Here is a 27345-nt window from a genome sequence, read left to right on the forward strand (position 1 = left end):
CAAGGAAAAATTTACTACCTATATGAAGTTATTTCCTATATAAAAATTACTGTTTTGTTCTTTTTTGTGAATTTTAATTACATAGGTAATTAAAATTTACTACAAAAGTTTACAAAAAACTTTTATTTATTAAAAAAGTATAATTTTTACAAAGTAGGGATAAATTTAATATTTTGTATGTCCACCTTTGGCTGCTAAAAGAGCTTGAACACGTCGACGCATACTCTCGATACAATCTTAAATAGTTTCCTGGAGGTGAGGATTATGATTCCATTCATATATGAGCGTTTTAAGTAACTCCCTTTTCAGTAGTTCCCACCCATTCTCAATAGCGTTCGTGTTAGGCAAGTTGCCTGGCCAGTCAAGAACTTTATTTTTTTTTGTTTTAAATAAGTTGAAATTCTCTTAGCCTTGTGGCAAGGAGCACCATCATGCATAAATATGGGTTCCTCTTCTCCAGGAAACCATTCCTACAGCCGTGGCAAGTCTCGTCTCGAGTACTTTCCGGTGCTGGTCTTGTCCTATCGTGTTTTCCACCACTTGAGACGCCCTGACCTTTACCGGATACTTGCAGTCGGGCTTGTATTTCTCGTTGCGACGACTCCGAACAAACTTATGCTCATGTTTTTTTAGTTTTTAATATAGATATTCAAGCAAAACACAAATATACCTTTTTCTAGTCTTCCACTGTCCAGTTTTTGTATTTTTGTGCCATTTCGAAACGTTTCTTTATCATAGCAGGAGTAAGCCTTGGCTTTCGAGCTGGTGTCCTAGCTAACAGTTTGTTTTCGATAAGTCTCCGACGAACTTTTCTTACTGAAACACAAATTCCTTTATCTTCTGGATAAGCATTCGCAGTGGTTTCTTTCTGTTTACTAGGCAAATATCTCTTACGCTTTGGATCCAAACTGACTTCAGACGCAATTTTCTGTTTTATATTCCTTAAATAATTTTTTAATAGTCCTACCATTGCTGCTATTTCATTTTGAGACATTTTTCCAGCTTTTAGGGGTCCAAATACCTGGCCTACTCGTTTTGGTGACATCACCGTTTTCCCCATCTAAAAATGTATAATACCCTTAATTATACCTTATACCAATAACTTCACTGCGTATGTTTATAATCTAGAAAGTAAAGGATAAATCACTCACCTCTGCAATAAAATTTCAGGTCAAAACCGTTTAGAATTCAAATGTTCACAGACAGTATTTGAGGTTATAAAATGCATACTAGTTGACAGGACTCAATGCTGTCTAGAAATGGCAGATAGGGCGGTGTTGCCAACGTTAAAATAGTACAATCATTTTACCATACTATATTAAATGTTGCTATGCGAAAAAATAATAACATTCCTGTCAATAAAAATTATTAATTTAAAAAAATGCAAATTTTTAATGCTTGGCCTCATAATTTGACCATGTACTGTACATCTTCTCATAACAATTTATTGATAATATATATACTTATAATTTCTTGAGGTTCCTTTCGTAACAAAACTACAGAAACTGATTCAACTCCTAACATTTTTAGACACAAAAAAACGCCTATTGGGATAGTTTTTTTCTTCTCTATAAGCCCCTGATCTACGGTCGTACAGTAGCCAATCGGCTTATTGTACCTTTGCCATTACCTACTCTAGAAGTCCTTAGGAATTTTGTCATCGTAACAATAAATTCTGCGGAAGCTGTTTTAGTGTGCTGAATGTTCACCTGTAAAACCCTGATTGGAGTCATTCCGACGTATTTGGAACACAGTCCACGACCAAAGTTTGATCTCTGCTTGTTCCCGTTATATTTTTATTTGTAGACTTGATGAGTCACTCAATTCAGAGTACTCTTTTGGGTCATCTCTTTGTCTCTTCTTAGCCTGACATGTTTCTAGTGAACTTCGGCGATTATCATGCTTATGATATCGGTATTGGGCTCATTATGCAATTGGTCTACTTTAAACATGTCCATTGTCGCAAATTTCTCAACAAGGAGAGTTTCTTCCGCCCTATCCATTTTTTTCCTACAATTTTACCGTTGAGAACTAGCCGAAGAAACTCATATCTTGGTTCTCTGATTATCTATCTATCTATACAGCCCTTGCTGTCCAATTTTGGACATAGGCCTCCTCTTCCTTCTTCCACGTCTCTCTATTGTAGGCAGTTTGTATCCACTTAGGGCCTGCGTGTTTCGTCAAGTCATCTGACATCGCATATAATCTCTGATTATATGTCCCAAGATATTCTAGTTTACGTCTCTTGGTTTCTGGTTCTGCTAGTCCACGGTATCTTGAGTATTTTCGGATACAATCACATTCCAAATGTCTATTTTATTCATGGTGTCTACGGTCAAAATCCAAGAACATGTATACAAAAGTACACCTCATACATAGCAGCGCATCTTGCATACTTTTCACGAAGTTCCAAATTCACCATATATATTAAGTTTTGTGTATGTTTATTATAATCCCCAATTTCGTTATTCTATTGATTAGTCCCTGTAGGTCGTCGATGTTTTTAGCTAGAATCACAGTATCGTCGGCGTTTAGTGTACTGTTATAACAAAATGATCAACAGACATTTTGTGACGGAGATTTTTTGATATTTCAAATATGTTTCGGTATTTGAAATATACCCTCTTTGGCCCTGTTTTCTTTTGCTACTCCACTGTAGATTAGTATGTATTTATTTAACTTTGATTGTCCCATGCCTTCTTTCTTATTTTCCGTAGAGCGCATATGTCTATTTGTTTCTCTTTCAGCACTTAGGTTCTTTCTTGGTCTCTTTTTTGTTCCATGATGCTCCATGTATTAATTCTCATTTGGGTTTCAATAATTTTTTTCTTGTCCTTATTTCTTACCGTGGTCGTCGTTATATTATCATTCGTCGATATATCGTTATATATCACCGATTCCAAGGCTTCACATTGTTTCTTTGAGCAGTATTCGTTTTATGCTTGGCTGGTTGCTAACCTTGCCAATCACCCTTCACATTTTATCTGGGCTTAGGACCAGGCGGTGTTTATTAGGCTTATAACAACTCTATTCTCACTGGACATGCACCGTGAAGGGATATCTGCACATAATAAGGCTTTTTATAGAGACCTAACTGCTGTTGGCATGAAACCTGAAACAGCCTGCCACAGTTGCAGGTGAAACGTCAGGTAGAAACAATTCCGTACCAAGGCCAGTAAATTCAAATAAAATGTATGATTACAAAATACCAGCCGTGAAGGTCTGCACAAATTTACTTTTTGTTTGTTTAAAAACGCTTTAGAATAAAAATCTAAATCTAAAAATGTTTTCTGTACAGTAGTGTACCTACATTAACATTTTGTTTTTTGGAGTATTTTCAACAAAAGTTCAACCGTTATCTATAACAATTGCAGTTAATCACAAATGATCCAAGTGTCTGGTTTTACTTTAGTAATGTATCTCATAAAATATATAATAAATATCTGCTCCAAGAAAATAAATGTTAGCGATTACGTGCTAATTAACTGAACAGGAACCGACATTTGATTGATATATCCTGATTGAGTTTTTACGTAGTACATCCGGTTTTTGAGAATGCCTAATTGATTCGTTGTTATATAATACACAATACACATTTCAAAATGATTGTAGACTATCAACATAATCTTAACATACATTGACTTTAATTTGGTAAGAAAAACAATAATTTGATAGTTGAAAATGTGGTTTTAATCGATTATAAGGTAAGATTTGCAATCTTAGAGCACAATTGAAAAATGTTGTATGAGTTTCTCAAGTTTGGTAAACGTAATACAGTGTAAAAAGAACCACTGTATTAAAAAAGTAGTAAATACTATAATATTAATATGAAACAAAATACGAAAATTATTCTTTTTTGGTAGGTCGCAATCTTATTATTTTAAAATTAAAAAAAAACTTATCCTTTTACTTACAAATACTCTGGGTATCTTATCAGTAGTGGCCAAGATAAGTTGTTCAGAGCAGGGGAGTTTCACCAACGAGAGACGTCGGCGATGTAAAACGTATAAACAAATTGAATGCAAACTGTTTAAAATCGGGAAACAGCGATATGGATTAATAATGATTAATTCTGAGGAACTGTTGCCTTCACTAAAAGTATATCATGTGACAAAAAGCTATAGAAACGTGGCTCAACAGTAGTATCTATCACAAATTTGGCGATACTATTAAATGAATGTAACCTAATATTGAATAATTATTTATTATTTTGTCTCTTTTTAGAGTAGGTACTCAGAAATTATTTCAATTTGATTAAAAACGCAATTTAAGATTGGCGAAAAACCTTGTTCTATCCATATCTTTTGAGTCTATTAAGTTCTTTTATAATTATTTTTGTCTCGTTTAGAAAATTTTATAATCATTTTTGTCTAATTTAGAATCTTTTTGGGCAATTACGTTAGGCCGTTTCCTTTGAATTTTCGCAGAATCTACATGTTGCTCTATCCACTTTGCCCATTTTACAGAGATAATATCTGAGTGAGCAATGTCTAGTGAGAATACCCGTGATTGCAACCCATCCTCGTCCCGTCAATGACTTCATACAATATTGTTGTATGGCCGCTGTTTGGCCATCGAATGTGGGAGGTTTTAAAATTTTGATAGTTCTAATATTGTACCTTGATCAATTATGGAAGATGATGAAGCTGTTTGTTCGGATTTTTAATGAAACAATATTAGATAAAAAAGTTTGGGTATTAATTTTTCTTTCTAACTCAACTATTTGTCGTTCTAAATTAAATTTTAAATCGTTTTGTTGTTTTTTTAACCATTTTGACGTTTTATTAATTTATTTTCTAAATCGGTATTTATATCTTTCTGTTGTTCTTCCATTTTATTTATTCTACTAGTAATTTGACTTACCTCTCACTTTTTATAAATTTGGGAGGAACTATTTATGATTTCTACTTCTACTTTTCTATGTCTCTCCTCCCTTTTCTCTTGCTCTTCTTGTCTACGATTTTCTTTCACCTCTTCATTTTCTTGTGTATGATTTTCTTTCACCTTTTCCTCTTCTTGTCTACGCTTCTCCTTTAGCTCTTCCTCTTCTAGTTTAAACTGTTTCTTCACCTACCTACGCTTCTCTTTTCCTCTTCCATTTTTAAAAACCATTCGAGATTTCCGAACGTATCCATTTCTTTCTAAAATTCAGATCTTGTATTAACTATTAACATTGGTTTGGATATCTCTTCAATCCCACCGCTGTCACCAATGTTATACTTTTAACAATTTTACAATAACTTTATTCAAACACCAACTTGTTTACAATAATTTAGATAGATATGAACGTTATTACCTTGCCTAGGCTTACACTTCTTCAAGGAGGGGTTGCTACCATTTTTTTCGAGAGCTTCTGAGAGGTATGAGCAACGTTAGTTGCGAGTGAGTAGTTTTTGGGTGGTATGCTGCTGTAGAGCGGGAGTTTTGATAGTGGTAGTGTAGAGAAGGAGCGTAATGAGGGAGGATTTAGCCTAGCCAACCAAGCTATATTGGGTGTTACCTTTACTGTCTAGGGTGTTTTTAATGTGAATGTCCCAGTTAATAGTCCTGCTAAAATAAACTCCCAAGTAGGAAACCGTGGTCCTGAAATCGAGATTTTCTCCTAGGAGGATTATCTAATACCTCCCAGCAGCGAGGGGTTTAAATAACATTATTTGCATTTTGAAAGGATTGAGTGTGACTTTCCATTTTTTGCACCACCTGACAATTCTGTTTTACTGGTTTTGTGCTCTTTCGAATACAGACACATGTCTCAGCGTCCCATTGTATGTTTCTACAGAGAGGAGTCAGCAAATAGTTGTATTAACTCTGATCTAGTTGAGTAGAATAAAAAAAGTATATATTGTGAAATACTTATGTATTATAAAAATGTAATAAAATAAAGAAAATAAGCCATATATCAGGATAATATGGGAGATTGTCAAAAAAATTTAGTTAAATAATATGTAAAATTCGCATACTTTATCCCTAATTTCTACGAACTCCCATTTTTTATTCTTTATTTTAAATATTAGGGTATTTATTAAAGACTGAACAATATTATAGTCAAAATAAAATAGACGGTTTAGGTTTGATTTGGTTACAGCGTACTACCATTCGCTGATATGCATATTTCAGCCTCTTAGCTTCTTCAGAGTAACCTCAAGCACAGATTTAGGCCGAATCCTGAATTCGATTTTCGATTTATATTCTTAATATTTATAGTCTTCTTAATGTTTCTGTACCATTTTTCAATTCTTTATTACTGTTTATTATTTTTAGCACGTGTCCCATTTATATCTAATGACAATTTTTATGTTTATAATGTTAATGTGTGTGTTCACCTTTACAAACACTAGAAATAACTGCCGCAAGGAAACAAGAAGGTTAAGTTATAATAAAATAATCAGTTGTCACAGATCCACCCTACCCGTTATTTTCTGGAGTAACGCAAATGATCTTAAAGATTGCGAGAACTACGCCAGACAAAAAATGGGATTAGCTTTTAATTTTAGTCCTCCAGAAGTTAGGAGTTTGAATACAGGATATACTTTCACTTGCCAGATATTAGGATGTCCAGAAATTGTTAAAAGTTCCACTTTGATTGAAGATGTTGGTTTTGATTATTACAGCGCTTATGGAAACTGGGCAAGTAAGTTTTTATTCTGGTTTTCTTCTTTCTGTTTCTTACATTAGTTTTAACTCTGTCAAACGTGTTGTCACTTTATCTCCCAATATATCCTTTTGTGCTTTTTTTTAGACAAAATATAATTTAAGAATCACTACCTGTTATTGCTGTAATTTGAAAAATTCTTTATAAATAGGTATATTATATAATTATTTTTATTTATGTACCGTCTCAATCATTAAAGGTTAGCGGTTATTGTGGCAAATAATTTTCTATTTTCTGCTGTTCCTATAAATTCTTCAGAGCCTAATCCTATTCAGTTCCTGTTTCATTAACCAGGACAATTTTTTTCTTTTAACACCACGTTTTCACTCTATTCAATCCTTATTGGTTAGATGGCGGAACGAGATAATTTTCGTGTTGTAGCAAATGACTCCCAAGTTGTATCTCTCTGGATTTAATATATTTAGAAATTTTTCATATTATTTTTCGTGACCAGAAAATTTTCAAAATTTGTCGGTAGAAGTGACCGGAGCTAATTATCACACATAATACAAAACATTTTTTCCAGGAGGCAATTTTTAGTTTTTGGATCTGGTTATTTTTGTAATGATAGGTACCTATAAATATGTTGTGTCATAATAAAAAGAGTTGTTGCTGAAACAAGAAATACAACTTTTGCAAAAAAATTGTGAGGACTTATAAAGCGTCACAACATACCTCGTGTCGACGCAGGTTGTCATAGGAAACGGAGTACGTTGTCAAGAGTTAATTAAACGAGTAAATTAGAAAAGGCTGGCCGAAGCGACGACGAATATCTTAGGACAGTACCAATGCGGATTCACTAAAGGCAAGTCAACAACAGATGCCATACATACAGTTAAGCAAATTATAGAGAATGGTCATGGATATAAAATATAAATTGAACTAATTTTATAGACTTCCAACAAGCATTCGATTCATTGAAAGATCGAAATTATTGGTAGTTTTGAGAGAAATGGGAAAACACAACAAATTAAGATGATTTGGAAAGGTTTAGGTTAGGTTAAGTTCGGTTTACTATGAGTGGGCGCTTTCCACTAGACCTAACAGGTATATTGTAAAGGATTTATATATAAAGATTTTTATATTTATCGGCTCAAATAATTTTAACCAACCAATACGAATAGTTTGGTGGTAGCTATATGAGGAAAAAGCTCTTCACGACAAAATTTTTATGCCATTATATTTTGCCTATTTACTGTATTTACACACACACACACACACACACACACACACACACACACACACACACACACACACACACACACACACACACACACACACACACACAACAATTTTTGTAGCACCCAGCTCCGAGTGACATGTGTGTTTCAATGTAACAGTGGAACCCACATGTCTGAAGATCAAACCGGTCACACTCCGTAATGGACTGGTACCTATCTGACCCCCAAGCTATAACCAACCACCCCTCCCCATCGCAGGACATAACGAATGAGGAGGCTTTGTACTGAAAGTTACTTTGGATACCCTGGGTAATGGGGCATCCTCTGTTTTACTTTATGTGGTTAAGCCACATGATTTTAGGGGTAGTTAGAAGAGCTTTTCTCCCTATGAATGACTGAAGTTAATTTTTACATGACTTTGGACTTGTATCAAAAAATGTGTGTTCCAGACAGCGAGTCACCAACCTAAGTTGGTGACTCCCCGCCCGGATTGGGTGTGCTCGGTCACTCAGCCGGCGAATTGGCAAAATAATTTTTGTTCTCCTCATCGGCTGAGCAGCCGAAGGGTCTGACCATTAAGTCCACGTTTGTCGGTACGTGACCTAGATGCTCAAGTTCCGCGAAATTGGTCGTTTTGACCTACTTGAAGTTCCTTTTAGCTAAACAGTTTTTCTACCTGTGCTGCTGATCAGCATTCACTCTACTTTTTTGTATTGTGTTGGTGCTGCATGGCTGCTGTAACAGAAGGGTATAAGTATTAAAAATAAAAATAACTAAATAAAAGAAATAAAATATAAGAATAGGGTATTTTTTGGGCCTTCTGTTACTGCGTTTATTCGACTATTGCATGAGTATTATTTCTTCACTGTTCTTCTGGGTCTTCTCTATATCCAGCTAGCTGCTGTCTGAGCCGCCTATGTACTGTCCTTTAGATTTCGTCATAGTCTGTCAACTCTTTTAATAGACTACTAGGATGGTTCCTGAGATCGTTGAAAATCACCTGTGCTTTTTCGTCCATTGTTCTCAGGATTCTCTTTTGTGCTGAGTCTCTAAATACGTACCTTGATGGAACGTACATGGGTATATTGAGAGCCTCTCTGATCATATGGTATTGAACTATTTGTATTTTGTTGCTTTTTGCAAGTGTGTCCCCATGCGGCCGAGGCGTATATTAGTGTTGGTAAAATTATACAGTTTGCCATCCTAATCTTTGTTTTAAATCTTAGTCTACTCTTCCGACCTATTAATGATGAGAGTTGACTTCGAATTATTTTAGCTTTCTGGACCGTTTGTTTCACGTGTTCTGTGAAGGTCAGCTTTTTGTCCAACTTTACGCCTAGACATTTGGCTTGATTTGACCATTCGATTAGCGTATCAAATATGGATAGAACCCCATTTGGTACGCCTCTTCTTTTGTACGTGACGGCCTGTGTTTTGTCAGGATTGACAGGTATCTTCCACTATATACACCAATCTTATAGTTCGTTAAGTGCCCTTTGTAGGTGTCTTGTTGCTAGATCTGGGTCGGTACTGCTAATAGCTATCGCTGTATCGTCGTCACACCAGCCTCCTTAGCTCCATCTTCGGACAGGGTTGGTCCCATCCGAACTCTGAATCTTCTGTCGGCTAGGTATGACGAGAGAAGACATGTCATCGCCTCACTATAACCATATTGGTTCATTTTATACAGCAGGCCTTCGTGCCAGACTCTGTCGAATGATTTACTGACATCTAGAAAAACTGACATCTAGAATTTTTCGCTAGAACATCGAAAAATCTGCTATATATTTCTTTACATTGAACCTTACTTACATTTTGTGATGTATTCTGCTACACGCAGTACCTGAAGTTCACATGAGTGTTCGGATCTGAATCTGAACTCTGCTTCAGGCATTGTTTAGATTTCTTCTGATTCTTGTTTTAGTCTAGCTAGTATGACCTGCTCTGCAATTTTGTTTAGTGCTGGTAATACGCTTATCGGTCGATAATTCTGTGAAAATGTGACATTTCCCCCTGTTTTTTTGAGCAATATTACGTGAGCTTCCTTCCATCTGCCAGGAAAATATCTTAATCTTAGGATGTGGTTAATTAAATTTGTTTATCTATACTATTGCTTTTGCTGGCAGATTCTTCAGAGCTCTATTCGTAATATGGTGGGGTCCTGGAGCTTTTTTGGCGTTAGTACGTTTGATCAACTGTCTGACTTCTTCAGGGAAGGTATGAGTAATATCTATGGTGCCCCTTCTTCTTTTTATTGCCCGGTATCTTCTTTCCACTTCTTCTGTAAAGTCAAGATCTTCATCGGGATGATAATTTTTCCTACATCCTCTTTATAGCGTGTTTTTCATAACTTCCTCTTTGTCTACTTCTGCGCACACAATTCTTTATTGTATTTAACGTTAAATCGAAACGTTAAATATATTTTCAAATATTTTTAATCAATTAACGTAACCAAAGTGCAGTATTATCTAAAAGTGAAGTCATTTCTTTTTCTTTCCATTTAACTGCCAAAAAGGTTGACACATTCACGTATCCTATTTTTAAGAGTAGTATTTAAGTTTTATTTATAATTCAATTTTTTTTTTCCGAAAGTTGTCGAAATTTCACGAATCTATGACAAATTTTATTTTATTTACCAAATATTACTTTTAAGCTACTGAAAACGCAACTTGCATTAACAGTATTGGTCTCTTTACTCTTTTAACGAACGTCAACAATTACACAAAATCAATCGACTCCTGTCAAAAGTTAGGTGCTGAAATTGCTGATGTTACATCAGAAATAAGAACCAAGGAGTTTTCTCGTATAATTAATGATACGCTTAATAGCTGGTATAAAACAGCCTACGTTGGCTTAGACGATATTGAACAAGAAGGCCATTTTGTAACTTCGTTTGGTATGATGTTAAGTTGCTCAACATTCAGGTAAGAATTTATCGTTTTTTACAAATCTATTACTAGTCCAAACCTCAGAGATTTTATCTCTAAAAACGAGACAAACGTTGTATTTTCCTGAAAATGTCAATTTTGGGACTCCACATAAGATGTAAAAAAGTTTGCCACTCCTACCCTGGGTTTTCCTCTAAAACTCACCTTGTAGGGGAAAAAAATGGAAAACAATTGATTTACCAAGAATATTTACGCCGTAGAAAAAAAATTTTCAAACAAGAAATGTAGCTGAGATCATTTTGAACAAAAATAATTATTGGCACTTTTTGTGTAGAGTTAACTGTTCTCTCAGACACAACGCTTGAAACGATCGGCGATTTTGAATGTCAGTTAAGCGCGAGAAATTAATTTTTTATATAAATCTTGTATCAACTCGACTGGAATTTGGATTTTGAGTTTTGGCAACAAATATTTGGTGAGGAACATTTGAAATAAAAAACTCGGAATTTAAGCTTGCACATTATAAACGATCTTCTCGAAGGCGGCATTGTGTGGAATTTGCAGCTGAGGTTGTGTTGTTTGAGACCGTTAATAGTAATATAAATTTATTGGAAGGAGAAACTAACATTGCTTCATACAGAATGTCCCAGGACTATTGGGAAGAAAGTCGGAAGCTTATAGTTTGAGCTTTAACTTTTTTAATACATATCCTCGTTTCTGAGTTCTAGGCCTCCAAAGTTAGAATTTCACATTTGTTTTCTTATTTTTAATTTTAGTACAAAAGGTTTCTTCTTAGTCCAGCCATTTAACCTAAAAATGGTGTATTAAATCCGAATTCCTTAAAACAGAATAAATTTTTCTAACAATTTAGAATTGAGCTCCTCTTGCCCTATTTGTTAGTCAATAATAATTAGGATTATCAAAATGAACCTGTCCTGTAGCCAAACAGTTTTTTGGGCGGATTACACAAAAAATGCTTTCCGACAGCTTGATAGTATGGAGAGGCCATTTTTCTAGCTATGTTTTGGAGATGTACATATGTTTTGGCTCTAATAAATATTTTATACAAATAAAATGAAAAATAAACAGTACTAAACTTTTTCTTCTTTTTTTATGTAGACATGACTCTATCTGTTTTTCAATGTGCCTCCAGTAAGTTGTCGTTCCATCGTTTTCGTGGTCTTCCTACTGATCGTCTTTCCATTGGGGAACCGTCTTTTGCTGTCTTTACTACTCTATTTGTTGTGATTCGGTTTATATGATCGTTCCATTCTACTCTTCTATTTCTTACCCAGTTCTTGCATCTACGTCGTATATCTGTACTTCTAGCTCTGTCCCATAGTGTCTTGCCATCAATTTTTTTAAATGTTTTCATCAATACTTAACTTAAAAAGTAAAAAAAAAATAAATATAAAATTCTAAATTTCGAGTATAGAAACTCAGAAACGATGGCCTGTATTAAAAAAGTGAATCACTAACATTTTGATTCAACCTATTGTAACGATAAGATTACGTTATCGTTACTGAGAAATTTAAAATAACTTAATTCTGCCTGTAAAGTATGCAACCAAATATACATGTAATCGTATTATCAATTGTTTATCAATTGGTCAAACTGCTTACCGCCGCTTCCGCTTAACTTGGAACTGACGGAAGCCGACGATTTTAAAAGTGTAAGACTCACTTGATATCGAACCATTGACCGAGGCAGAGAACGATTGGTTGATACTCCAGCGACCAACGCACGTGGCTCAAGTTATCAGAAAAGAAATTTTAAGTTATTCAGAGGTGATATTAAGTTAAAGAAGGCGTTTTTTTTATATTAGAAGTTTTGGAAAAAGAAGATTTTGGTTCAATTGTTGAAATATTGTTGCGTTGGGTGAGTTTCATTTTAATTAAAGTACATCATTTTTTTAACCATTATTAGTTTCATATTAAAATCATTTATTCAATAATTTTACCTTAATTATATTAGTCAAATCACGTTCAGAATTCTTTCTGTTAGAAATTCTCCTAAGTACACGTTCTCATCAATATCCAAGCAATTCGGTAATGTAAGGAGATCCTTCATTACTATTTGCCTATAATATATTCGTGATAAGTTAAATTTTAGTTCTTCAGTGAAATATTCATAGTAAATTCCCAACATTTTTTTAAATACATAGTTTTCGATTAATTTTCCAAGGTCACAAAAAGTGTACGAAACCTTCACTAATTATCATCTTCTGACTAGTTTTTCTTGTCCTAACCGCCTTGTTGTTTATCAACTCTGAATAAAGCTAATGAGAGCTTCTTTGATTTTATTTTAGTCGTTGGAGGAAGAAAGAATATAAAGTCAATACAATAAACATTATTTTGGATTTGGGGTAATAGCTTTTAGTTGAGTTTAGTTTGGAGTTTTTTTGGTTTTTCCCGAATATTGGAATAGCGGTTCAGTTTGGTGCTAGAACAGTGGGCTTACAGCTTTCACCCGAACGAGTCCCGGCGGCGTAAGGCGTCCGGAAGAAGAACCTTCTCGGCTTGAGAGTAGACAGGTTTTTTTTATACTGTTTGGTAATATCGTAAAAATAAGTTACTTAAATATTGTTTAAACTTTAGTGAGTGAACGAACCAAAACTTAAAAATAATCCTAGTCAATTTTCATAAATCATATTTGCGTATCATTATATATCTTACATTCAATTTTTTTCTTAACATCATTTGCTTATTTTTTTTGTGTCATTAAATATTTTAAATATATATATGTATTAGTAATAACAGGGTAGGGGTGGATTTTAATACACTTTGTAAGGTCATTTGTGCACAAAGGTCCATTTTGTATTTTTACAGCCCTACTGGTAACGTCACTGATTCATCTTGGATCTGTTCCTTTCTGAACAGACCAATTGAAATATATTTACAGGTTATCTGATTGGAATCAACTTAGAAATTGTTGAACTGATACATTGTGTTAAATATAGGAAGGGTAATAATTGTTTTAATATATATAAATAGGTTGGTTGTAGTAAATTTTGTTTTAATTCATGAATAAAACTTCATAATAAAAGTTCCTACTTTTCTAGCATATTAGAGTGTGTAAATATATTGTAAATAGGGATCAATAGGTTTTTTGTTATTTATGTTTTTTATTTATGTTTTTTATTAAATTGGGTTATAAGTAATAATCTGTTTTATTAAACAACCTTTTTTTTTAATAAAGTTATATCTAGTTACAGAAAACATAGTTAGCAGCAGCAATAAAGTCACTAGGTGAAGTGTTTGTTAGACTAAGAGTCCAGTAAACATCTTCCCTGGCGCCCAAATCATTCTTCTCTCATATATTCCTGTTGTCAGTACTTACCCTTAGTTCGTTTTGGTTATTCTTATATTTCCTTAGTTAATATACATCTTTTCTATTCTTTACTGTTTTCTCAGGGCATGCAAATAGGCCTAACCCTACCTTGAGTATCAACTGGCCAGTCTCAAGCATACCCAGCTAGCCTAACTGCATTCAGTTTCAACTCTTATTTTAATTTAGTTTCAAACTTATCTTCACACTACTCTACAGATCTTATAACATCAGGGACATAGTCCCAAGGGATCTGCCTACTATATTTGTTACAGTAGCGCCCAAAGTGGAGAAATATAATTTTTGTTACAGTGGCGTAGTCCAACGTGGAGCCCAGATTTTCAGTAAGATAGTATTCCTTAATTCATTTGTCTCTTTTTTAAACTGTTTCTAGTTTGTTTGTCTATTTTTGCATATTTTATAGTTATTTAGATCCAGTGTTCTTTGCTACAGTATCTCAGAAATATTGAATAGTGTCTTATATTGCTGTGTTGGTGGTTTTGTTAACTTTAAATTAATAACTAATTGTAAACCTTCATTTAGTATAATATTTTTCATAATTATATTGGTTTGACATTTCTGGTTTGATCGGGTTAGTGATACCTGTACATTTGTTGAGAAATATTGAATAATTTATTGTATTACTATTTACATTGTTATTTGCCAATAGTGGTTTTGTTTAGGTGCGATCACACTATATAATATATAATTTTTTTTTGGTCAATTATTGCATACTATATATAAAAATAAGTTCAATTTACTTATTGTCATTTGATCTCTCAAACCAACTTTAAATTATTTTAAATATATTTATAGTTAAAGGTATAGGTACACCTTTATTAATTACATTTGGTTAAACACATTGTTGATTTTGGTTTGTTGGTGATATTTTTTTTTTCTTCCTCTCTTTCATCATGTGTACCTTTAAGGCTGAGCATTTATTAGTTAAGGAAGTGGATTATGAGCTGAGGATAAGGGGAATTCCCTTTGAAGAGTCTACCAAGGTTGAGAAAAAACACCAATTATTGCGCGGTGCCTTGAAACAAGAGCAAGGAAATAGGAGCTTTCGACAAATTTCTTCTGTAGATATTCCTTTTCTGGAACAACAACAGGAGATAAACCAGACGTTGGAGGACCTGGCTCAGAGGATATCCGATTTTAGAGGGACTGTCCATGATAGCATGTATTCCAGGTTAATTTCTCGTCTTACTCATATCTCTGGTCGTGCACATTTACTATCTTGCTCAGATGAGGAGCAACAAATTTTCAAGCGCTCTATTTCCATTAGAATTCTTAGTTTAGAAGGTGAACTTGATTCTCGAGTAAATCCGGCAGCCACTTCCACTCCTATCTCTTCTGTTCATGCAGCTAATTCGTTTTCACCCCCTAAACCAATTCAGGTACATAAGTGGGGAATTTTGTTTTCTGGTCAAGGTCATCATGATGAAGTCATTACCTTTTTGGAGAGAGTGGAATGTCTTCGTATTTCAAGAGGTGTGAGTGAGGATGATCTTTTTGCAGCTTCTGCTGAATTATTTACAGGTCCTGCGTTTACTTGGTTTATGAACAACCGTCATAGCTTTTCCACTTGGTCTGAGTTGGCTCAGAAATTAAAATCTGATTTTCTGCCTTATTCTTTCCAAGATGATCTCCTAGATGAAATCAAAAACCGTAAACAAAAGCCAAACGAACCTGTCACTATGTTTATTAACACCATTTTGGGCATGTGTAGTCGACTTGAGACTCCTCTATCCGACTTTGCCAAAATAAAGATCATTCTTAAGTGTCTGTTGCCTTTTTACCATCAGCAATTAGCTTTAATGGACATTCAGAGTATCGAGGATATCACGGAGAAGTGTAAACGTTTAGAGGAAACTCTATCTTGGTCTTCTTCTTCTGCAAGGACGTCTCGACCTACTTCTGGTCCTTCATTTAACTTAAGTTTCTCTAGAAATCGTTCTTGGCAACCCAAAACTCATACACAGAATGTGTCTGTGGTGAATTCGTCTTTGACTTGTTGGAATTGTCGTGAGCCTGGCCATGCATTTTATGAGTGCGTGACACCTCGTACACGTGTTTTCTGTCACGGTTGTGGTAGAGACAATACACTCAAACGTAACTGTTTTAAGTGTTCGGGAAACGAGCGGACAGAGGCTCGTCCCCTGAGCGTTCCTCAGTCTACAACCCCAGCAACTCCCCAATACTCCCCAGCACTTCGAAATCACCCGCTCCAGAAAAGAAAAACACTCACCAACCAAAGCACAACAAACAAAATCCAAAGCAAGCAAAAAAGTAACTGTCAACCACTCTGCGGTTAACTCGAGCTGTTTGCTTGACCTTAGATTATCTTCACCAGTCGTAAGTCATAATTTTAGTAATGAACATAATCAGCACAGGGAAACAGTTCCATTTTCTACACCAGTTTGTAAATTTGTTGGCAATGATAATAAGTCTAAGTTAGTACCATTTTATAATTTGGATGGCCAATATAATATTTTAGATTTTGATATTAATTCTTTATTAGTCAGAAAACATAATGATAACCGACCTTATCTTGAAATTAAGATATTAGGACATTCTTGTTTGGCTCTATTAGATAGTGGCTCTAACATTTCTTTAATAGGTTCCTATTCATTACAATTATTAGAAAACACTAATATTAATATTATACCTATTTCTTCCCTGCAAGTCTCTACTGCAGATGGTACCATTCAGTCGATCACGGGTAAATTTGAAACTGAAATTTTAGTTGCAAATATTCGCAAAACTATTACCTTTTATATTATACCTTCCGTGCAAAATTCTATAATTCTTGGCATGGATTTTTTTAAATGCATTTAATAGCACATTAAATTGTTCGGACTTTTCGTTCTCTATTTCTTCCTTTAATTTATCAACTGTAAGTGTTATTCGTGAATTTTCTAGTTTGTCTGGAATGGAACAAAAACAGTTAGAGGATATTATCTCTAAATTTTCATCTATTTCGTCTAAAGATAAATTAGGCCGTACACATTTAATGTCTCATACTATTGAAGTGAAAACTTCAACTCCTTTCAGACAGTATCAATATCCCATACCTCAAGCATGGCAAGCAGATTTAGGTAAAGAAATCGATTCAATGCTCTCCTTAAACATTATCGAACCTTCTACCTCTTCATATTGTAGTCCTCTGTGGCTTACAAAGAAGAAGGATGGATCATTCAGAATTTGTTTTGATGGTCGTAAATTAAACAGTATCACATCGAATAGGGACGCTTATCCTATCCCTCGAATAGATGTTATATTAAGCAAACTCCAGAATGCGAAATACATCTCTTCCATTGACTTATCCAAGGCCTTCTTACAAATTCCTTTGAGTGAAGAGAGTAAGAAATATACTGCTTTCGCTGTTAGTGGTAAAGGATTATTTCAATTTGTCACGATGCCTTTTGGTCTAGTTTCAGCTCCTCAGACGATGTGTCGTTTAATGGACTTAGTTATTGGTCCACAACTTGAACCATTTGTATTTTATTATTTAGATGATATTTTAGTTGTTACTCCTGATTTTACTTCGCATATTGAAATATTAGAGAAGTTATTTTCACGCCTTAAAGAGGCTAATCTCACTGTCAACTTGGATAAATGTAATTTTTGTCGTCCTAATCTCAAATTCCTGGGATATGTTGTTGATAGTCAAGGTTTGAGGACAGATCCTGACAAGGTAACCGCTATCAAGGACTTCCCCATACCTAAAACAACTACTCAGTTACGTAGGATCTTGGGTATGTGTGGGTACTATCGAAGGTTTGTACGTTCTTATTCCACTTTATTATCACCTCTTACTGACCTCCTTAAGAATAGGAAAAAGGGTCAGACTATTACCTGGAATCCTGAGGCTGATGATGCTTTTCATCGTATTAAAGAAGCTCTTACCAGTGCTCCTGTCATGACTTCTCCTGATTTCAGTGAACACTTTTACCTCATGACAGATTGTTCTAATACTGCTTCAGGTGGTGTCCTCTTTCAGATGAAAGATGGTTCTGAGCACCCCATAGCGTACACTAGTAAGAAGCTCAATAAGGCCCAGAAAAATTACTCCACTACTGAGCGGGAACTCCTTGCTATAATTCATGGCTTGGAGGCCTTCAGGTATTATTTAGAAGGTCGTAAGTGTACTTTGATCACTGACCATAGTTCGTTGTTGTGGATGCATTCTATGCGTAACCCATCCCAACGGTTGTCCCGCTGGATTTGTAAGTTATCAGCGTTTGACTATAACATTGTCCACCGTAAGGCAAATGGTGTTGTAGTAGCTGATGCTTTGTCTCGAACATTTGATGTCAATCTTCTTGACGTATCCACTTTAGTTCCGGATGCGTGGTACCATAAAATGTTGGAGAATGTTACTCAGAATCCTGGTCAGTACCCTGATTTTAAAGTGGAACATAATATCCTTTATAAACATGTTGTTAGTCCAATTGAAGCCTTGACTAATATGTCGGATTGGAAAATTGTCGTCCCAACCGCAAATAGGGATGAAATTCTTCGTACTTTTCATGATAATGTGACATCTGGTCACTTTGGTTCCTTTAAAACATTTAGTAGGATAGCGGAGCTATATTATTGGCCTGGTATGCGCAACTGTATTAAGAAATATATTTCTAGATGCAAAGTTTGCGCTACATGCAAGCCAAGTAATAAGCCACAAGCTGGATTAATGGGTTCTTTTAGGAACATTGACTTCCCATGGCAGATGGTATCTATGGATTTAATTGGACCATACCCTCGTAGTTATAAGGGCAATACCTATTGTTTGGTGGTCGTGGATTACTTCACTAAATTTCCATTAGTTTTTCCTCTTCGTAATGCCACAGTTCCTGCCATTGTGAAATATTTGGAGGAGCAAGTCTTTTTGTTATTTGGTGTTCCCCAAATTGTCTCTTGTGACAATGGTCCTCAATTTGTAGCTAAGGCTTTTAAAGACCTTCTAACTAAATACAAAGTTCAGAAGATCTTTTATAACGCTGCGTACCATCCGCAAGCTAATCATAGTGAGCGTGTAAACCGCAGTATTGTTACAGCCCTAAGATCATATACATACCAAGACCACAGAGCTTGGGATCAATATATTCACTCCATAGCTCAAGCCATAAGAACTTCTGTCCATGAAGTTACGCAGTGTTCCCCAGCTTATTTAAATTTTGGTCGAAATGTTGCCTTATCTGGTGATTATTTTGGTTTAGTTTCAGGAAATTCCACAAATCTACCTCAAATATCAGATAAACTTCATCGTTTAGATGATATACAGACTCTACCTCCAATATTTGCAGACATCAGGAAGAAATTAAAAACTTCTTACCTTAAGTCACAGGGTCAGTATAACTTGAGGAAAAGAGATTTGCGATTCTTTGTTGGTGATCGGGTATTAAAACGTAATTTTGTTAAGTCTAGTAAAGGTGATGCTGTTTCTGCCAAATTTTGTCAAAAATACGTCCCATGTATTGTCAGTAAAGTAATATCTCCTTTAATATATGAATTGAAAGATAGTTTGTCCAACAAACGTCTTGGTCGATTTCATATAAAGGACTTATTACCAGATAACACTGTCAATGACGTAGACTCTTCATCGTCAGAAGAAGATTAACCTGACAGGATTGATTAGGTTAATTCCTCTTTCTAAATTTTGGTAATACTTGATTTTTTAATGAATAGGTAAATGATTGGATTTTGATTTTAGTCACCAGATAAACAATATGGTTTATCTATTATATAATAGTTTTAGCTTCCCATACTAAATTTAGCTTTGTTGTTATTAGTTATAATATTGAAGTAGGTACAGCAAATTTTTTTTGGTAAATCAAACTGGTGTAGAACTGTCAACTCTTCGTACCTTATTATGTTTATATGTGTCATTGCTATATATTGGTATACATAAATACATGTATATGTTTAGATTTTGTTTATTTGATCCTGAGGTTGTTTTTGGTAGTTCCTACAGGAAAATTATTAAAATACTTAGTAATATTCTTTGATACATTAGTTACCATTTGGTCTAAAGAAGTTATCGCGTCATTTGTTTTAGATAATACAATTTTAGTATACAGTGTGATTCCTAAGTTAGACTTCATTCGTTAAAAATTCAATGAAGTTAGTTGAGATAAAAGTTACGCCGAATTATTATGTAACCTTTTGTTATTTTTTTTTGTATCTAACATTTCTTATGAAATTGGTTTGCCTCGCATGGCTATGCAAATACGTGGGTTCGAAACTTGTGTTACTATCAATAGTGCGCACCCGATAGGAAGCAGATTTCAGGGCTCACAATTGCCTGGTTATATCTATCAGACCTTAATCAATTTAAATGCTGAATCTCTATGATAGAATGTTTAATCATCGTCATCATTATTGAAGGATGTACTAAACATTCTAGTATTCAGAAATATTATTCTGTTGAAACATAGTCTTAATTTGAATCTCACTTCTATTATACATATATTGTCTACCCTTTTTAGCTTTATTATCTAGTTGTGCTGATACAAATGGTAACCTCTTAGATCTCAGCCTTATTAGAATATATCTTTTGTATTCAACAATTGAATATTGTGTGTAGCATCAGCTTTCCTGGGAACTCATTTTGTTTTTATATGTAATTAGGAGTCAGGATCAATGTTCTGTTATATAGATACAAGTAACTAGTGAACATACCCTAATCTGCAGTTTCTTAAGAAATTGACTTTCTTGTTCTCTAGTACTTCTTTGATTGAATGTTTATAAGAGTTATCCATTTATGATGTCTTAAGGTATTGTATTAGCGATGATTTAGTGATATTTGGTTGGCTTTTTCTGGCTATTCTTATAAATCTGTTGTAGCTACAGCTATAGTTAGAGAATTCCAGAATTAGTTAACTCCATTTCGTTATGTCAGTTCTTTAATTTGGTACACTTTCTTCCTGTTGTATTACTCTTATATGTGAAACTCAACTGTTCATCTATTAGTTCATATATTACTAATATTTGTGTTGGAATACCTTACTAAAATAAGTTTGTCATTCTTGTGTAGATCTTATCTTGAATCTGATGCATAACAGATGATGAGCTTAATTTGGGGTGTAATCCATCGTAGGTTGTGGAACTTGATAGGGATACAATGTGGTCTGGAATTTGGTAACCTTCAATGACACGAAAGGGAGTCCTAGGAAGATGATTTGGGATTCTTCCGGATGTTCGGCCTAGTCAGGTTGAGTCGTTAGTAGATTCTTGATTATGTTGTATACTGACTAAGTATCCCTTATTATACCTATCTACTCATGACTGGAATCAGATCAATTCACATATGCTGCAGACACTTAGTCTGTTATTTCGTTCCAATGGTTCAGTTTCATGGTACCAAATATTTAGCATCTATAGAGTATAATGATTATTAGGTTGTGGTGATGACCCATGAATTTGCCTGATTGTTTCACATTGGATATGCCAATATAAATCTGTTGTCCATTGTCGGATCAATTTAGGATAAAATGCATGCTACGATCATTTTTCCTCAGTAACTCTTATATCTAGTGTGGTTTTATATTACGGTCCATATTTTGGTTTATTGCGAATTGGTTACGAAATCTACTGATTGCTTCACCTTGGATATGCTCTAAAATAAATCTGATGTCCATGGATGGATCAATTTTGTATCGTTCATCCCATTCGTCAATTATTTTGAAGATTTGTATTTTTATTAGTTATTTAGTATAAGGTTTTAATAAACATACTATAACTTGTGGGCATGAGTGCTTGTGTCATATTTAGTATATTGTATATTAGAACTACCCCTCTTGCATGACTCATAATCTGTGGTTAAGTATAATCGGTCGAGTTAAATGCAAATGTGTGGAAGTTATTTGGTATATTCGGTTATATATTAGCAAGTTTTGTATTCATGTATATGATTGGTTTAGTGTTCTTGTTGACAATAATTTGGGGTTTATTTAAATCTACTTAATCAACTTGAACAATTTTGGGTTTTAGAATGTCAGTCACGGATGGAAGATTCTGTGCATTTAATATGTGCTAGTGTGGTGTCCTGGACACGCTATATTATTGGCTATTTTGTTCACGTCTGTGATGGATCCCACAGTATATGATTGGTCTTGAATATCTATAGTTACACAGAGAAAAAAAAATTGTTCTTAGGTCAATTTTTTTTTCTCCAAGTAAAGGGGGAATGTAACGATAAGATTACGTTATCGTTACTGAGAAATTTAAAATAACTTAATTCTGCCTGTAAAGTATGCAACCAAATATACATGTAATCGTATTATCAATTGTTTATCAATTGGTCAAACTGCTTACCGCCGCTTCCGCTTAACTTGGAACTGACGGAAGCCGACGATTTTAAAAGTGTAAGACTCACTTGATATCGAACCATTGACCGAGGCAGAGAACGATTGGTTGATACTCCAGCGACCAACGCACGTGGCTCAAGTTATCAGAAAAGAAATTTTAAGTTATTCAGAGGTGATATTAAGTTAAAGAAGGCGTTTTTTTTATATTAGAAGTTTTGGAAAAAGAAGATTTTGGTTCAATTGTTGAAATATTGTTGCGTTGGGTGAGTTTCATTTTAATTAAAGTACATCATTTTTTTAACCATTATTAGTTTCATATTAAAATCATTTATTCAATAATTTTACCTTAATTATATTAGTCAAATCACGTTCAGAATTCTTTCTGTTAGAAATTCTCCTAAGTACACGTTCTCATCAATATCCAAGCAATTCGGTAATGTAAGGAGATCCTTCATTACTATTTGCCTATAATATATTCGTGATAAGTTAAATTTTAGTTCTTCAGTGAAATATTCATAGTAAATTCCCAACATTTTTTTAAATACATAGTTTTCGATTAATTTTCCAAGGTCACAAAAAGTGTACGAAACCTTCACTAATTATCATCTTCTGACTAGTTTTTCTTGTCCTAACCGCCTTGTTGTTTATCAACTCTGAATAAAGCTAATGAGAGCTTCTTTGATTTTATTTTAGTCGTTGGAGGAAGAAAGAATATAAAGTCAATACAATAAACATTATTTTGGATTTGGGGTAATAGCTTTTAGTTGAGTTTAGTTTGGAGTTTTTTTGGTTTTTCCCGAATATTGGAATAGCGGTTCAGTTTGGTGCTAGAACAGTGGGCTTACAGCTTTCACCCGAACGAGTCCCGGCGGCGTAAGGCGTCCGGAAGAAGAACCTTCTCGGCTTGAGAGTAGACAGGTTTTTTTTATACTGTTTGGTAATATCGTAAAAATAAGTTACTTAAATATTGTTTAAACTTTAGTGAGTGAACGAACCAAAACTTAAAAATAATCCTAGTCAATTTTCATAAATCATATTTGCGTATCATTATATATCTTACATTCAATTTTTTTCTTAACATCATTTGCTTATTTTTTTTGTGTCATTAAATATTTTAAATATATATATGTATTAGTAATAACAGGGTAGGGGTGGATTTTAATACACTTTGTAAGGTCATTTGTGCACAAAGGTCCATTTTGTATTTTTACAGCCCTACTGGTAACGTCACTGATTCATCTTGGATCTGTTCCTTTCTGAACAGACCAATTGAAATATATTTACAGGTTATCTGATTGGAATCAACTTAGAAATTGTTGAACTGATACATTGTGTTAAATATAGGAAGGGTAATAATTGTTTTAATATATATAAATAGGTTGGTTGTAGTAAATTTTGTTTTAATTCATGAATAAAACTTCATAATAAAAGTTCCTACTTTTCTAGCATATTAGAGTGTGTAAATATATTGTAAATAGGGATCAATAGGTTTTTTGTTATTTATGTTTTTTATTTATGTTTTTTATTAAATTGGGTTATAAGTAATAATCTGTTTTATTAAACAACCTTTTTTTTTAATAAAGTTATATCTAGTTACAGAAAACATAGTTAGCAGCAGCAATAAAGTCACTAGGTGAAGTGTTTGTTAGACTAAGAGTCCAGTAAACATCTTCCCTGGCGCCCAAATCATTCTTCTCTCATATATTCCTGTTGTCAGTACTTACCCTTAGTTCGTTTTGGTTATTCTTATATTTCCTTAGTTAATATACATCTTTTCTATTCTTTACTGTTTTCTCAGGGCATGCAAATAGGCCTAACCCTACCTTGAGTATCAACTGGCCAGTCTCAAGCATACCCAGCTAGCCTAACTGCATTCAGTTTCAACTCTTATTTTAATTTAGTTTCAAACTTATCTTCACACTACTCTACAGATCTTATAACATCAGGGACATAGTCCCAAGGGATCTGCCTACTATATTTGTTACAGTAGCGCCCAAAGTGGAGAAATATAATTTTTGTTACACTATACGCTCTCGATTTTTTCCATTAATTATTATAAGATAACTTATTAAGTATATTATTATATCTATAAAATAACACTAACAATATAATGCTATTAAAATTCTTTGACTGTTCACGTAATTGGTGGTAAATTAATGTCTTTTTATATTTTGCAATGATTCCTATTTTCTTTTAAAGAGCTTGGGCTCCTGGGCATCCGATTTTTGATACAGTTAATCACGATTGTGTTGTATTAGATGATAATAAATTTTGGAGAGTTGTGGATTGTAGAAGAAAATTTGCAGTAGTATGTGAGTTTCTTCCCGAAAAACGACAGCAAAAAGATCTAGATATTTGTAATAAAATAACTCAAAAAGGTTAGTATACACATACGACAATGTTGTTTGTAAAATTATTTTACCATTTACGTGATACGTAGGTACTCTACTAATGTTATCAGGACATGATTAAAATGATTAATTATTTAAAAAAATTGTACGTTTTTTGATTCATTAGTCAAATAACTTTTGTGTTTCTGTATACAAATCTGTCTATAACGTTGGGACAATTTGCGGCGTTTCTTTTACACTTATTTTATTTATTTTATCTATTTTCCTTACAGGTCTTATTTTTATGTCTCCACATAATACAGGCATATATTGGTATGACTATAAAGATGTTAGTTATTTGCTTTTTCTTCATTTAGAAACGAAACTTGCAGTTCCTATCCGACAAGCTATTTAACTTTTTATGTTCGAGTTTTACTATAGGGTAAAGGTACCAGTAAATAGACACGCACCTCAAACGTTGAGATACCTTAACTTTTAAATTTAAATGTGCGCTTTTTAACATAAATTTGAATGTACAGGGTGATCCACGCAAGTCTGGCATAGTCCATAATCTGTATTTTAAAAGAAACACCCTGTATATTTTTATGTTTTTGAAAGTTCCTTAACAACCTGATCTCAACGAACTATATCATGTAGGGTCTATTATTAATAATACAAGGTGAAATTTTCAAATTAAGTATAATTTCAAATATAAGAAAATATTCTGAGGACCAGTTAACCTCCGCTATTAAAGAAGTTCGAAGTGGTAGTCTTAGCCAAAATGGAGCAGCCAAGAAATACAGTATTCCTAAAGCTACCCTACATAGTAAACTAAAAAACAAGGCTTTTAGTGAAAGTTCAATTACACCAACAAAGTCATCCGCAAAGTCATCAGAACATCAAAGAGATTAGGACCAGCACATTCATCTATTCTTAACGGCCTACCGCTCGGCCGCGAATGAAACTACAGGCCAGACTCCAACCTGCCTGATGTTAGGTCGTGAAGTTCGTTTGCCCTACGACCTACAATTTGGCGCAGACCTTCTGAAGAACATGTTGCAAGCGAAGATTATGTCGACCGCCCGAAGTTAAGAACGAACAACATTCATAAACTTGCCCGACAACACATCCAGTTAGCCAGTGACAGAATGAAAGATCAATATGATTTTCGATGCAAGAATGAAAGCTATAAAGTAGGTGATCTTGTTTGGCTTTGTAATCCACAATGTCGTCGAGGCTTGTCTCCTAAACTGCAAAGACAATGGGAAGGTCCGTATGAAATTAAACAGAGAATAAATGACGTAATATACCGAATTAAGAAGTTGCCGAAAGGTAAACCAAAACTAGTTCACATAAATCGTCTTGCACTTTATGCTGGCTCAAATGAAACAGAAGAAGCACGAAGCTTTCAACATGAGATCAAAGATGACCGGTGACCAAGCTTTAATGAATTTATGTCAAATTACGCAGGGAGAAAGAGTGCTAGATTCGGCGTGACTACAGAAGTTCAGCAAGATCTTTTTAGTGTTTCGCATGTCTCTCTAGCCCACTGTATCACAAGATCTTGAGATGACTAAAGGAATCTCATCCGTATTTTATAAGAAGTTCGGTCGTTTGGACGAGTTAAAAAATCAGCAGCCTAAAGTTGGAAGAGTACTGAGATTAGAAGATGGTCCTCGATCTTTGCTGTACATGGTGACCAGGAAGTCGTATACAGACAGGGCAAGCTACGAGGATATATGGCGTGCTCTAACTGATTTAAAGAAAATCGTGTGCAATTATGACATCAAGAATTTGGCCTTGCCCAAGATAGGCCATGCACTAGAAAATCTAGATTGGAAGATTGTCAGAAGCATGCTTGAAGTGGTCTTCCGAGAAACAGGCATACGAATTACTGTGTATTGCATTAATCCGAAGAGATCGTGTCCTTCAAAGACAGTAGACTGTTATTTCTTTCTGAGGGGTTCATGCAGAGCTGGAGAGTCCTGTGGATTCCGCCATACTGGGCCTTCATGTAAAGTTGCTGATCGGGACGTTCAGATCTAAGAGGGGAGCAGTGTAACATAATAGCCCATCTCCGACGCGTGATACGAGTCACAGTTCTTAGAAGTATGGATCTAGAATATTCGATCGTTGGCATTCTCGATGCGCTTTCGACGTGAAGGATAGAGGTGGACTACTCCAGAATATTCTAGTACATATTAACTTGTATATATATAAGTAACGATGATATTAGCTAGTTTAGTTGTTAAGATACTACCGTACTGTAAACTTATAAATAAATATATTTATATAAATTAGAACTGCTTGTTTTATTTAAAAACGGTACATTATTAATGTTTCTTTGGACTCCTTTATGGTTGCTTATAATCTGTATTTTAAGTTTAGTTGGTAGTTTTCAAAATTAAACAATGGTTCTACTTAATACTTCTTTAATACTCGCTTCACTGATGGATAATGTATCGCTTTTTCATTTATTTGTTAATTTTTAGCAAAAAGACGCAAATGTCTGAAGCAACAAAAACATATGGCAGCCACTATGAAAAATTTAACCAGAGCTGAATATTGTGCTATTCAAAACACATTTTACGATACAGAAAACAATAATAGAGAAGAATAAGGAAATGTTGACTTTGTGTGATTGTATAAAATAA

The 27345-nt window shown here is 34.3% G+C and overlaps 1 protein-coding gene across 1 annotated transcript; it reads left to right on the plus strand.

Moving 5' to 3' along the window:
* The first annotated feature begins 3579 nt into the window (after positions 1 to 3579).
* Positions 3580 to 27318, plus strand: LOC140432483 (uncharacterized). Its single transcript, XM_072520397.1, has 5 exons — positions 3580 to 3704; positions 6262 to 6631; positions 10487 to 10757; positions 24561 to 24739; positions 27184 to 27318. Exons 2-5 carry the CDS (start codon positions 6283 to 6285, stop codon positions 27309 to 27311), a joined length of 927 nt encoding a protein of 308 aa, XP_072376498.1. The 5' UTR covers positions 3580 to 3704; positions 6262 to 6282; the 3' UTR covers positions 27312 to 27318.
* The last annotated feature ends 27 nt before the right edge of the window (positions 27319 to 27345 follow it).

This window comes from Diabrotica undecimpunctata, chromosome 1 (genome assembly GCF_040954645.1).
Source record: "Diabrotica undecimpunctata isolate CICGRU chromosome 1, icDiaUnde3, whole genome shotgun sequence".
NCBI lineage: Eukaryota > Metazoa > Arthropoda > Insecta > Coleoptera > Chrysomelidae > Diabrotica > Diabrotica undecimpunctata.